Source organism: Dermacentor andersoni, chromosome 7 (assembly GCF_023375885.2).
Source record: "Dermacentor andersoni chromosome 7, qqDerAnde1_hic_scaffold, whole genome shotgun sequence".
In the NCBI taxonomy this organism is placed as follows: domain Eukaryota; kingdom Metazoa; phylum Arthropoda; class Arachnida; order Ixodida; family Ixodidae; genus Dermacentor; species Dermacentor andersoni.
Genome location: NC_092820.1, coordinates 124,444,520 through 124,458,736, shown reverse-complemented (window position 1 = coordinate 124,458,736; position 14,217 = coordinate 124,444,520). Strand labels below are relative to the sequence as shown.

The 14,217-nt window shown below is 47.3% G+C and overlaps 1 protein-coding gene across 5 annotated transcripts in view; it reads right to left on the bottom strand.

Annotated features, from left to right (window-relative positions):
- Positions 1 to 14,217, bottom strand: part of Calx (sodium/calcium exchanger 3) — a 327,704-nt gene that overhangs the window by 88,747 nt on the left and 224,740 nt on the right. For all 5 annotated transcript variants that reach the window (XM_050181076.3, XM_050181077.3, XM_055072463.2 and 2 more), the window contains 3 exons: positions 13,288 to 13,621; positions 11,792 to 12,031; positions 9,295 to 9,461 (listed from right to left, as the gene is read on the bottom strand). In XM_050181076.3, coding sequence (XP_050037033.1) covers positions 9,295 to 9,461; positions 11,792 to 12,031; positions 13,288 to 13,621 — 741 coding nt within the window. The remainder of the gene's footprint in view (positions 1 to 9,294; positions 9,462 to 11,791; positions 12,032 to 13,287; positions 13,622 to 14,217) is intronic.

Sequence of the window (14,217 nt, the reverse complement as noted above, 5' to 3'; positions counted from 1 at the left end):
GGTAAAAGGCGCAGTCTGCTCGCGTTTACCGCAATACCGGACACGCTAAAACTTTCTATTAACCGCAAACATTGCACACGCGTGATTAGTCATCGCCAGTCTAAAGAGATTATGTTCCACGTATTTCCGTTTAGCCCGTGAGTATAGTTATGTTGGCACACGAGTTATGTTCCTGCTGAGACAGCGCTCGTGTGCCTATAGCCCGTGAGTCGGATGAACTGCTCTACATGCTTGGCACATTGTTGTGCTGTCTCATGTGTGGTGTTTTCATGGAAGCCGCAGGCTTTTTCCAGCTGGGACACGGGTATTAATTCTTCGACGCATGAAAGGGTACGTAAAGTATGGCGCACTACGACTTCCCACGTTTGGAAATTTGCATTCACAACGATTGCGCGAGTTTAACTCCTGCTACGGCTCGTAATGCGAGACCACTACTGTCTTCTAATATTGAAGACCACGCATAGACATGCATAGACATGCATAGACATGAAGACCACGCATAGACATAACTCTACGGTGAACGATGCAGAGAGGATGCGAACACTGTTTTTGTCTCCTGGACAACATTAGCGTTGATTATTCGAGAATGGAGACTTGCGACACCTTAATAGATTTCGGCAAATCCCCTTATTCACTCATCCCCTGTTCGGCTTCCGCAGTGTTTGCGCTGCAAATTATGTGATCGTCTGCGATTACGTTACATAATCGGCGGTACCCTCCCCACCCCCTACCGAACCCAACCAACTCCGCTGTTTCCTGACGCTTTCAACTAGAGTGGCACTCCTTTTGAAATCGAAACCCGATGCTAGACGCTGCTCGCTCGCTTTCTCATATTACGTTTGTTTTAAGTCACTGAGAAAACGGAAAAAATTGTCATATAGAATAACCGAAACATGGTAGCTGGTTCGGTGAGTCTGTACATCTGAATTATTACTTACAGCGCGAACGAACAAAGAGGAAAGATGTAATCCGAGCGCTGACTCATGACTAACAGTTTATTGCTTACAAACATAATTTGAATAGGAAACTCGCGCATGCGTACACCCGCACACCATCCCTTCCCGTCACGCAACCGTTACCGGTCTTCCTTCTTATTAGAGAATTTTAGTGCGTCCAGTATTCCGGCAAGCACGGGCGCTTTGCCGGATGAGCGGGGGCGTAAGCGTGAACGGTCAGATTGGTGACGCCACATGGTGGTGCAGAGCTGAAGCACATAAACACTGAGCCAATTACTATATTCTTCTTAGCTGCTGGTGTCAATTTTCTACACCGGCGTAATCGTGTTCACACTTACGTCGCTGCCAAAAATTTGCACCAGCACCGAAGCAGAATACAGCAGGTTACTGCAATTTTAGCTCTGTGTTTGTCTGGTTGAGCTCTACGCCACCAGGCGGCTGCACCGCTCCGGCCGCACACGTTTACGCCCGGACCATCCGGTAATCTGCCAAAACCATCCGCGTTTGCCGGAATAGCGGACACGCTAAAAGCCTCTATTGTTTCGCTTTTTTTTGGTTGAGGGGAAGGGATGGTGTATTTTATATATATATATTGTGTTTGTAAGGAATAAACTTTTAGTCGTAAGTCAGTGCTCTTGTCTTCTCTTACGTCCGTGTCGTTTTTGTTGCGCAATATTGCTTGAGTAATGGATTACCGACTAGCCCGGAGCTGTTCACATGTTTCTTCCTCGTGCTTGTTGTTTCATTAGCGCTGTAAGTAATTATATAGAATAACCGGCGCTGTTGTTCTAACAACAGTAACAGAATGCTTTGTTTTCGCTAGCATTTCCGAAAAGAATTGCATTTCTTCTTTTTTTCATAACAAAGCCCTTAGCACCTTGGTCGTTTTTGCTCCGTTATCCGGCTTTTTTTAACCTGCCCCCAGGTGGCGGAACCAGTTCTACGTGTTTACAGCACTTTGCTCCTTCGATGGCAAGACTCGCATATATTGATGATTTCTCTGTCGGCCTCTCCCCGTCACTTTTTTCCTTCTTTTGTTACAGAAAAATGCCAAGTCTCACACCAAACAACGCAGGAAAAGGAAAATGCAATCCCGCTGCGAACTCTCTTAAAAGTTGCTAAAATGAAAATATGCCTCGCTCCGCACGGCGAGACGTGGCCCTGTCTTCTTCCACACTGTCACGTTCGGTGTGCGAGGCGTGCGCTGAAATACCGAGAGAAACAAGGGACTCCCCCACAACCCCCCCACCCCCCTCCACCTCACCCTATTCCCACCCCATTCTTTCCATTTGTAGAAGAATGAAGAATCCATACAGACGTAACGACAACACATAAGTGTGGCTTGTCTGTCCGTTAAGATGTCTCGGTTCTGGCTACGGGAAGCGTAGCTCGAGCCGGACAGGTGTCGGAAGAGATATCCTTCGTGACGAGAGAGGGCGCCACAGAGGGTGACGGCGCGTATAACGCTATTCCATTACCGCGTTACGAGAGAAGGCAGGCAAGGCGTAGGCCCGCGAATGCACTTGTCACTGGTGGCTGGGCTTCACGCCAAGAACTGTCTCGGCCTCACCCCGGAGAAAAGTGCCCGCTTCCTTTTTTTGCAGAGAAGTGGGGCGAGCCATGGCGGACTGTTCCCGCGAGAGCGCCTGCCTGTCCGTTGGCGGCTCGGAAGGATCGTGATTCCTCCGGTACGTGAGGACTTAATGAGTCGCGGCGGCGTCGGAAGAAGAACGAAGGTGTAAAGAAATGCGTCTTGTCAAACAGCGGGTGAAGACCACGCCGTTGTACTCAGATTTCTCAAGTTCAGTTCGGAGTGTGTTATGTTATGTATCTATTTTCTTTTTTGTCAAGAGAGATTGGTTCGAAGGAGTGAGTCGGGAAACGAAATACGTCGTTAAGTATACTCCATCAAGAAAAGCTTTCTTTTGTCATGCTAGCCATCTTAAATTTTTTTTAAGGCAAATTGTGCAGTCAGCTGATTATCTCTTGATTTTCTTTCAAAAGAATTCAATAAGAACACGAAGAATATCGTGCCATGGTAGAGCGATGTGTAGGAATTTCACGTTGTCCTGAAACGCATAGGTACCGATCTACATAAACCAGAAGACTCACAGCTCTGCGAGCCTTAGTTAATCCGAAATCGGTAACTACAGACATGTGAGGTGGTAGCTCCTCAGAGCAGAGGCGACCGCCATGTTGATGTGGAGCGTGCGACGTCAAGAACCGCGCCACATCTACGTGCCGTACGCGAAGCGTAGGCATTCTAGCTACAATGAGTTGATCACAGGGTGCTTGAACATATACGTCAACATTGCTATGGCGAGGGTTTCCGACATCTGCTAAGCGCAGCCGTGCTAGCCGTGCGTGACCACGGGCACACATCAATCAATCAATCAATCAATCAATCAATCAATCAATCAATCAATCAATCAATCAATCAATCAATCAATCAATCAATCAATCAATCAATCAATCAATCAATCAATCAATCAATCAATCAATCAACCAATCAATCAATCAATCAATCAATCAATCAATCAATCAATCAATCAAAAAGTCTAAAGGACTCTTGCTTTTTGCAAATGAGCGTTATACACATTTAAACGCAAAGTAACAAGAAGTATCATTAATAATATTGAGGGCTGGTAATTATATCTGTGACACTACGCCTACATCCGAGCCCGACAGGGAAACGAAACTGAACTTCAGTGTAGCCGGGCTTCGCGTTGACAACGCTGAAAAAAAGAAAAACACGCTACCGTAAGTCGTGGGACCGCTCCTTCTCCACGAGTTCAGTCACCGATTGGGAGCGCTTCGCATGAACCGATAACTCTGTGGTTCCCAGCACTTTTATGTATTTTGCATTGTGCTCGCAATAAGTGAGAAGTATGGCTTGCGAAAATAAAAAAAAAGGAAACGTACAAACTCTGTCCTACAACCTCCACTGCGCCTAGGTTAGGCCTATAGCGCGAACTTCAAGCTTGTGTAAATACATGATGCATTGAATCGCTTGTTGCTCGATTCATTCTGCGCGAAATAGCTTTTTTTTGTTGCTGATGTTCTCTGCTTATAATTACCCTGTAAATGTTTCACCCATGCTTGCGTTTGCAGTCTCACACTCAGGTTGCCTCGCCTGTGTGCCAGAACGGAAGGCTTTTTTTTTAATCAACTGTTTCCCCTCTCTCGAATATTTGCAAAGGTGTACTATTTAATCAAAATTTGAGCATTTTAGCGTTAGGAAAGCGGCAAACAAGAATGGTACGTCTCGCTATTTGTGTGCCATTTGTGTGCCAACGAAATCTCTGCCGCTGGCCGGTGCTCCGTGCTTTCTTTTTCGCAACGCCATTCCTCCATATTTTCTGTGCACCAGAACTTCGGAAGTCGAAATTCTTTTTTTTTTTTGTAGCACCGGAAAGGACCAGTCCGGCATAGCGCATATATTTTAGTCTATATATATAGCGCACTCGAGGCCTTACGTCTGCGGCTGCTGTACACAGTCTAGCTCAGGAAGAGAAGCCCGCGACACGGTCGCCTTAACTGAGGCACTCAGCGGTTTCTTCAACGGAAAGACGAAAAGCAGATCTACGGGCTTTCTCCATTGCTGACCGAACGGGGGGTGATAGTAAAAGCCGTCGCGCCGTAGCATCCGCTGCTGCGAGCTGCCATTGAGCCACAGAATAGTGTAGAGAGAGAGAAAGAAAGAAAGAAAGAAAGAAAGAAAGAAAGAAAGAAAGAAAGAAAGAATGATGAAGTATCAACAAAAATAGCATCTCGCTTTATGTGAATGGCTCTATCTTCGCACATAAACAGTTCAGTATACTGTTTCGTTTTTTGCTGCTGCAAGTCGCGAACTTTTTTCTTGTTTTACACCAAAACTCCCGCGCCCGACTAGCTGCCGCATAAGGTGCGACGGTGCTGCTGTTTTTCCTTCGTAGCTGCAGAGAAAGCAGAGCTCCGGAAGAAGCGTATAAGTTGTGCCTACGACGAATAATAAAAAAAAATATCAGACGATTCTTACTTTTATTTTTTTCTCTCGGGAATCGACCGACTAGAAGCTCAGCCATAAAGAAAAAAAGTCACACCACTCAGTGCAAGAAAGTATACAGAAGTGGCTTTGCGTCCTTGGAGGTTTGCACTCATGTGCCTGCCTGTCCGTCTCCATATCGCGCTAGCGGATCTGCAAGCGTCTCTTCTTTTCCCGGGATACCCCGGCCTCGCGACGGAGATTCGAGGCAGCGGCGTTCGTACCGACCTACGACTGTCAAAGCTATAGAAGGATGGGGGAGGGGCGAGGGGGGCGCGCCAAAAGTGTCGGGAAACGAAAATCGGGATGCGGATATAAAACGCGAGTGTCCTCGCTTTTGTTTTTCCTATTTGTTTCCTCGCGTATGTGTGGCACACACACACAGAGACACACCAACGCCCGCGAGATTGCGGAGGACGAAAAGTTCCGGAGGAACGCCGCATTCGGAGGTAAACAGCGCCCACTGAGTGAGGCGAGGCACAAGTATCGGGAGTGGCGAGAGGAAATGGGTTTCCCGAAGTCCCCACATACACAGGAAGGCACGCATTCCCATCACTCTGAGTCGCAGCTGTGTTTGGTCGGTGCACGATTGCTTGTGGTTGAAACGCGTGCAAAAGTGTAACCACATATTGAAGCAGCCTAATATACGGAACAAACCGTATATATATATATATATATATATATATATATATATATATATATATAAACAGTAGCGGATGTGGTATTTAGAGCGGGAGACCGTTGTGTGACCGTTGTGTGAGCTGAGTTTGAGTGACGTTCTGTTCAGGGCACATATATAACTCAGCCGGCAAACGTCCGCTTTGTGGATTCTCAATATATGCTACAATGCAGTATGGATGTCTTATAGAGTGAGACGGCGTATTGTTACGCTTTTTTTTCTCCAGAACTCTAATTTAAGCACGTTCCTGGCGGTACAGTGACCACTTGTATAGTGATAGCGTGTGAACTTGTCAACGTCTCTCGCGGCGTTATGAGAACAGGCACGACACTTCCATAACAGAATGACATTTACGTATAAACTACATGGAGACAAACGCACACTCACTGAATATAATATTTTCGCCATAAATAATTATTCTGGCGCCGCGAGGTCCAACGTATACGTGGAATATAAAAATACTTCATAACAGATTTTTTAGGACGAGTATGTCAAAACGAATGCTTGTCTCAGGGTTCTGAGTGAACACGCTTTGAAGACCAAAACGATTTATTGCCACAATAAAAAAAAAACTGCGCAGTAAGTATTCAAACGTTGACATAATATTACATAAATAATTATTCAAATAACCGCGTATTCACCAACTCACATCCACACGTAAAGCCGTTGCCCATTGGTTTATCATGGTTTATGATAACGCAATGTAAGTAAGCGGGCTTTCCCATGATTGAACCGCAATATTATACCGAGGTTCTCACGCCGATTAATTCATCGAACGTACTGCACAACCAGCGCGAGCGAACGAATCTCCCTCGACAGAATCCGGTACGGCACCTCTCAGTAAGCCGTCCTCTTACGCTGCGACACATCACGGTGTGACGCTTGCGAAAGAGCGTATAGGCGAAGCACGCGAACAAAGCGTTCAGGACAAACAAAACCAGAGAGATCGCTAGGGATCGGAACATTTCGAAACACAGGCGCACGACGCGATTTCAGAGTGACAAAAAAAATGACAGAACTCGCAGTCGGTATAAAGATTCAAATTGGAATTGGGGATTCGCGTGTCGCTACAGTCTGTGGAAATGCGCCGACAATGCTCACTCCGCCCACAGGATGTCGTGTCGCTTGGCGTTATAGCGCGAGTCTGGGGGCGTATAGCCAACACAAGCCGTGGCACGTTCCGGTCGAAACAAGAAAGCAAGGAAACGAAAGAAAAATGCGAAGTTGGCAGTTTTGCCAGAGTTGGGGAACGTCTTTGTCACCACCCGACTATGGACTGTGTCAACGCCGCGCTACGCCCTATGGGTGCCGTGCTGCCAAGAGGTGTACAACGAGGTGTACAAGAATGAAAGCGAAGAAAAGCAAAAGATAAACGAAGAAGCGATGCTTCGCGTGGCTCAATCGTCAAAAGAGCTGTTTGCCTCGAACGAAATCAAAAATGCGTCCCGTCGTCCTTGCGCACGCTCTGCTATGTCCTGCGAAATGGTTCGACGAGCACGGTTCTTATTCCGTTTTTTTTTTCCCTTTTCCAAAGAAAATGTCCTTCTCGGAACGAACTAGAAGCTACTGCAATCTTTATTCAGTTCACTCGAATTGTAAACGTCGCTCTCCTTTATACGCTGGCCCATTCCTGACAGGCGAGACCTCTGGTAGCGTCTAATGTATACTTTTTGTGAATTGAGCTTTACGTTTGTAAATTTCCTGCTACAGCAAACGGTTGCGGTATATTCGCTATACGTTGCTAAAAATATCGAGACACGTACGCATCAGGAAATATTCTTGAAAAGTCGGGGATGAGCTTTGGGTCTCGAATTTCACCATCGCAGAGAGAGACTGTTTTTGCTTTTGTTTTTTGTCGATTCACGCAAGGTTCGTTTACGAGACGCAAGTGCCGCATCGTGTAGTAACGAGATCGTGGTTCTTCTATGCAAATCAGGCGAGAAACTGACGTCAGCGCTTCGGGATCTTTATGAGCGGCAGCAGGAGCGTTCGCGATTTCAACCGTCGCGTTCCGAAAACGAGCCGAATCATTTCTTTTTCTTGTGGGAGTTTCGCCTCCAACGAGGAGCTCAAATATCACCGAGCCATCGCAGATCACTGAAGATTACCATTTAGGAACGTTAGGGAATCGAATGACTCTGCCCGCGCAGAGGCGTTCATGCAAATGTCTCAGATATCCGAGTTATGCGCTCGGTACACTCCTTCTCGAGTCTCATTTCAATTAGCCGTACATTCGGAGCGATACTTTCAATCAGCCTTTTGCTGATGTTGCGCGCCTTTCAATGAACAGAGTTTTACGGTGAACCTGGTCCAGTATGGGAACGAGATTTTGGTGATTATTCCCACTTTAAGTAGAGGGAAAAATATCTTTCCACATTAACCAGCCGATCTCAACCGATAATTCTCTTTCATAAACCATCCCGCCGTTCATAATAATCCATTCGCTTAGTTAAGAAGACTACCCAGATTTCAGATTTCAACAGCGAGTTGATTAGCCGCACAACCGTACGAATACGAAATTTTAGGCTACAACTGTTGTCATGATTGCAAGCTCGCTGCACAGACCGTTGAATATACATTCTTCTGCCCTTCCCCCCCACCTGAGCGCATTTAAGATTTGCGACAAATTACAATAGATAGACTGTCTTAAACATGCGAAACCGAACAAAAGGAATGGCCAATTTTTTCAGCATTATCTATGTATTCGTTGGCAGTGTAGGCTTCGACGAACACTGTGCCTAGTTAATTCTTCAGCTAACGTGTCGTTTCCTCGCCGCTCCAGCGCTTACTAGAATGCCAAAGGGCTTTCTCTAATGAATTGAGTAAAAAGCTCACTGTGGCCGTGACCAATAACAGTCTCTAGCACTGACACACTATTGCCTCTTCTAGTGTTTAAACATAGACGCTGGCGCATCCCTGACCCGACCATTTCAGGTAAAGCAGCGTGCTTTATCTAACTGGCTAGAAACAAAACGGAAAACCTCGTTACAGTTTGCCGAAATAAGACCCTCCAGCGTCTATCACTGTGTATCGCAGTACCACCAAGGAGGTTTTTCGTAAAACCTCCTTGAGTACCACAAGTATTTTACCGCCCACCAACTGACCTTTCTACGATAGGAGGAGCGAATGTGGAGCCTCCGGTAGAGTGGACGACTCAGGCATGAGGATTTTTGTTAACAAATGTTTCCATATCTGCGCTTGCCAGCGCTTTTTTACAGATACTACACTTTGACCCGCGCCGGCCATATCTAGGTTCGCACCGCCCTCCCGTTGTCGGCATTCCAAGCGCTTGCGTATCTCCTTTCCTTTCCTTCCACTCTCCCGTGGTGGCGGTCCCGTCGAAACGTCACGCCCGTCTAGTTTCCTTCGGCTCCTCGGGGCGGCGCTGGCGTCGTCCACGCGAATGTTTATAAAAATTACGGTAAATGAGTCCGTACCTTTGTTCAAAATTATGCGTCACCTCCGTGTCGTGTGCTATAAACAGCTCCGCTGGTCACCCATCTTCACGCAGTAAAATGGCTCATATTCCTTTTTTTTGTACGCTAGAGTCATATTTGGTAAACCCCGGATTCCGACTGCAGGGCAGCTTTTAACAGTCGCCTATACAGGCTGCATGCATGGGCGCATTCACGCACCTGGTTTCGTTGTTCTCAAAGACGAGTGTTCCCTCGCAGGGCTCGAAGTCCTTGTTCATTTTGGCCGTGCCTTCGATGGCCTTGTACGGCAGAAAAACGCGGCCGCGGGCTCCGCTGAACCGGTTCACCTTGATGTGGTACTCGCCCACGGCCTCGCTTATCTCCACCTGCGCAACAAGGCACGCAGACACGAGCCACGTCTTATCAAGAGGGCCAAGCCGCGCAGCACTCAAACATAGGGAGATTAGGATAGCCCGATAATCCATATATTACACTTCACTGAGGGTATCGCGAGGCGGGCTACAGCGTGGCATTCACGTCAGAGTCCGCACTTTTTTTTCAGGCTGTTTCAGCTCCGACACATATTCGAATGACTCGCGTAGTGCGGCCAAAGGTCTTGTTTCGAGAGCCCGACGGACACGATTTCGCAGTGACATAGCCCATGTAGGTCCCGTGCCCTGGCCCTTTGGAACAGCGGTAGGCATTGGAATAATTGTTCTCCTAATTGTCATAAATTGGCCTTTCGAAAAGCTACAGTAAATGTTCGCTTCAAATTATAAAGATGCCTGCAGTTATCGCCCCTGTCCCATCTGTAAATATCATGGGCTTGACTCCTTCTCCTCTTCCAATTTAAAAAAAAAATTGAAATTGTGGGGTTTTACGTGCCAAAACCACTTTCTGATTATGAGGCACGCCGTAGTGGGGGACTCCGGAAATTTCGACCACCTGGGGTTCTTTAACATGCACCTAAATCTAAGTACACGGGTGTTTTCGCATTTCGCCCCCATCGATATGCGGCCGCCGTGGCCGGGATTCGATCCCGCGACCTCGTGCTCAGCAGCCTAACACCATAGCCACTGAGCAACCACGGCGGGTTTCCAATTTAGAAGCTCTTTTCATGCTTTACTCAAATATTCCCGTTGTCGTGTTGTTGTTTAGAAGATTTCGGTGCACACATGTGCGTTTTCTTTGCTATCTTGTTGTTTTTCTTTTACTTTACTAAACGCGAAATTCTGCATGCAACAACGTGACACACAAGAGGCGTCAGAGGCGACGACACGAACCGCTTCAAGCCCGAAATATAACTCACTCTGGCAAGTAAGACGGCAGCCGAGACGTCACACAGACACGCGTACATCTCGGAGGCTCTTATGACACAGAGGAGGCTTCAGACAAGCGGAATCACGATCAAGTGCAACATACGTATAGATCAAAATTGTGTATTTTTTTAACTCTCGCACTCGCGTTTAGAGCAAGCGTGGTTAATCTTGTCCTCGGCCACCGTTTGTCGGCGCGGTACGCGCGGGAACTGCGGGTGTGATCACGTGTCAGGTCACGACAAACCCATTGCGAGAAGCACTGGAACCCAAGCACGTGAAAGGGAACAAGCCTTTTCGTTCCACTTGTTTCAGAAGTTCCCGGCAAAATACGATAGCCAACTACAAAAGCCGAAAAGGCTGGTCTATAACTTGCAATCCCTAAGGAAATGTCAAGCACCTCGTGGTCAACAATTAGCGCACGGGTATAAAAGTGTTTTTAACTCGATCGTGTTCTTGCGTGTACGTGTTCTTGAATACACGACTGTAACACGTGCTATACCTGCGGTCATAATTTAATAATCTTAATACGTGTTTCTAAGCCTTTACATTAACTTGAGTGCTGTTTCACTTGTTTGTTCTCTGTTTACTCTAGTTACTGCATAACGTACCTTTCCCATACTAAGCCCAGGCATCCTGCCAATCGCTGCCCCCCCCCCCCCCCTTTTTATAACTTTATTACTTTCTTCGAGTGAGGAGGTCCCGCCGACAGTTCTGGAACTTTGGGACCTCCCGCTGTAATAATAATAATACTGTTACTCTATCTCTGTAATAATGTCAGTTCACTTTATCTGCTCTAAATATCGACGACGTGACTCGGTAACTGAAATGTTAAAAATATGTAACTTGGAACCACTGGAATCAAGAAGACAGAAGCAGCGATTGAAATTGCTTTTTCAAATACTACACGCAGATGTGAAAATAAACAAGGATGATTATCTGACGCTCTTTCACAAAAGGTTACCACGAACAACACGCAGTACATTCGTGCAACCAATAATAGCTCGAACAGACTTATTCCGCTTTTCTTTCTTTCCTGACGCTATTAAAATGTGGAATGAATTACCGAATGATGTGGTACAAAAGAATGCTATGAGTGATTTTGAGGTTGGCCTTGATAAGTATTTCGCTCACACTGTATAGCTTATATTTGTTCCTTGCATGTAGCTGTGTGTCTTTTTCCTACAAATGTTCTATGCATTACAAATGTTCTCCTACAAATGATCTTCAATGTTTGTTCCATGTACAATTCAATTACTGACCCTCCCTGTAACGACCCTCAAGTGAGGGTTAACAGTATGACTAAATAAATAAATAAATAAATAAATAAATAAAATAGGCGACTCGGAATAAGAAGCTCGCATTTTTTAACCTCTCCTCGACGTGTACCGGTACCGCACCTGGCTCTCGGGCAGGCTGAAGACGCCGCTGTGGTCGTCGTCCAGGATCATGACGGTGCAGACAGAGGGCGTGTCCAGCTTCACTGGCGGCCTGCCTGCGCCCGTCGTGAGTCCCGGAGGCTGCGGCTGTCCGGGCGAGCCGTTCATGGCGGCGCCGCTGCCGCCGCTGCCCAGGTACCGCGGGTTGGACAGGCGCACGTAGAAGTGCTCGTCCTCCTCGAACACGTCGTCGTCGATCACCTGGACCGGGACGGTTGGAGAGGCTGTACAGACTGACAGGGTTGGCCGAATGCTTTTACACACAGAAAATGACGACTACGACCCTTGGGAATACATTTTGTAGACGGACGATTAAAGAGGCTATAGGCTGACAGGGTTGGCCGGCAGCTTTTGCACGCCCACACACTGACGACTTGGTGAGACGCTTTGTACATGACGCTGTCGTGCTCGAATTTGTCGCGAGCTACCACTTTTGTACATAAAAAAGAAATCACTCCGATTTGGGGAAACTATATGCGCGAAGAAATAAATGCCGGTGATTTAGAACGACACTGTAGACGGCAGCGCGTTTGGATAAAGGTTGACGTGCATTTGTGGGAGAACGTCGTATCGTCACTCAGGACAAAAACGGGGTGCCCGCGAAGTAGGTTTCGCGTGCCGCTACTTCGTTTCGTTCATTTATTTCTGCCTTAAGGGCCCAGAGGGCATTACGAAAGGAGGGCGTACATGCATGCAATATCCAAGTATTTCAGCAAAAAGAAAAGAAAAACGACGAAGAAGACGGAACAAGCGGCTGACATATTAACTGTTCGCCTCAAAACTCGAGGTGAAACGTACTCATGAGCCCGCCACACGGTGTTGCATCTCAATTCGTTTCATAGTAAATGAAATTAGTTTTGTAAGAAAACTACAGGAAACATTCGTCTTGCGGTTGCACATGAGCATCCTAATCTGTGTATGAAAGTTTGGCATTTGAGCGAACAACTGATCATTTTTTTCAGCTTCCCAAAGCAGAAGACGGTAATACTAAAAGTCTTTGAAAGCCTTAATCACGTGGGTTTCTTCGGCTCTCGCGAGAATCTATAAGCTTTCAGCATCCTCTCGCTTTAACATATATGTCCTACCTATATCGGTTTACTTATTTCAGTTTCGTAAGGACCTTACTGGGCAACACTATTTGCCGCCTAAGGTAAACGCAAACAAGTGAATCGAGACAAGAAGTTATTATTTCATTTGGAAACGCATTGCCACAGATCAGTACAGAGACCGCTACTTTGGGCCGGAGGATGACGGTGTCGAGGAGATGGCCAAATGCACGTGGCCAAAGACAGCCAAGTAAAAAAAAAAGAAAAGGACTACAACAACATTTTTCAACTTTCAATTTTTTTCTCTCTCTCTCTCTCTCACACACACACACGCACACACGCACACGCACGCACACACCTGACCCCTGAGGCAACAACGCCGCCCCCATTAGCCCCCCCACCCCCACCGACCTTGATGATGATCTGCTTCTGGGTCTCCCCAGGGCGGAAGACGAGCGTGCCTTCGACGGGCACGTAGTCGGATTCGGCGTTGGCGGTGCCGTCCTCGGTGTTGTAGTCGACGCACACGGTGCTCTGCGGGTCACCGCCCTCGCGCGCCACCGTGACGGCAAACTCGCCGACGTTCTCGAACACCGTGTAGTGACCCGGGTCGAAGAACAGCCGCACGTACTCCTCCTCGACCTTCTCCTCCTTGCCTTCGTCCTTGGCTCCGGCGTCGCCGCGGAGGTCCGCCTTGCGCCGAATCAAGTTGCCGGCGCCCATGAGTTTGCGGGTCGCCTGGATCCTGCGAGCGCGTGACAGCAGGAGCGCGGATCAGTCGGTGGACTTCCGCGCAAAGCACAAGGGGACGGGCATCGAGACGACGGGCGAGACAAGTGAGACACCCTTGGAAGAAAGTGTACTGAGTACTTCTAACATCGCATTCTGCCAGTACCATGCCTACGATGCGGAAGATATTTATTACGCTTGTGGACAAGCCAAGGACCGCGCAACGATCGATGGAATGCAAAATCATAAGCGTAACGTTAAGACATGGGAAGAAAGTCGTATGTGGATTTGAGTACGTGGTTCCTGCCGACATTATAGTTTAAGAGGACTCAACATGTGTTTGACAGCCTGCCTGAAGTTTCCTGCACAACGACGTGTGGTTTCTGACCTGCTAGGGCAGCTTTTCTTTTTCAGTCAAATGAGAGGGATTTGACTCGCCTTGACTATGTATATTATTATTAAAAGTTAGAGCTAACCGTTTCAAAGTTCACAACATCGCTAGTAGAACACTCAGTAAGAAGGACACAAGCAAGTAAACGGGACAGACGACGTATGTTCAGTTCATTTTCTCACGACCATCCTGTTGCATGCTGTGCCGTGCAGTCGTCTTAA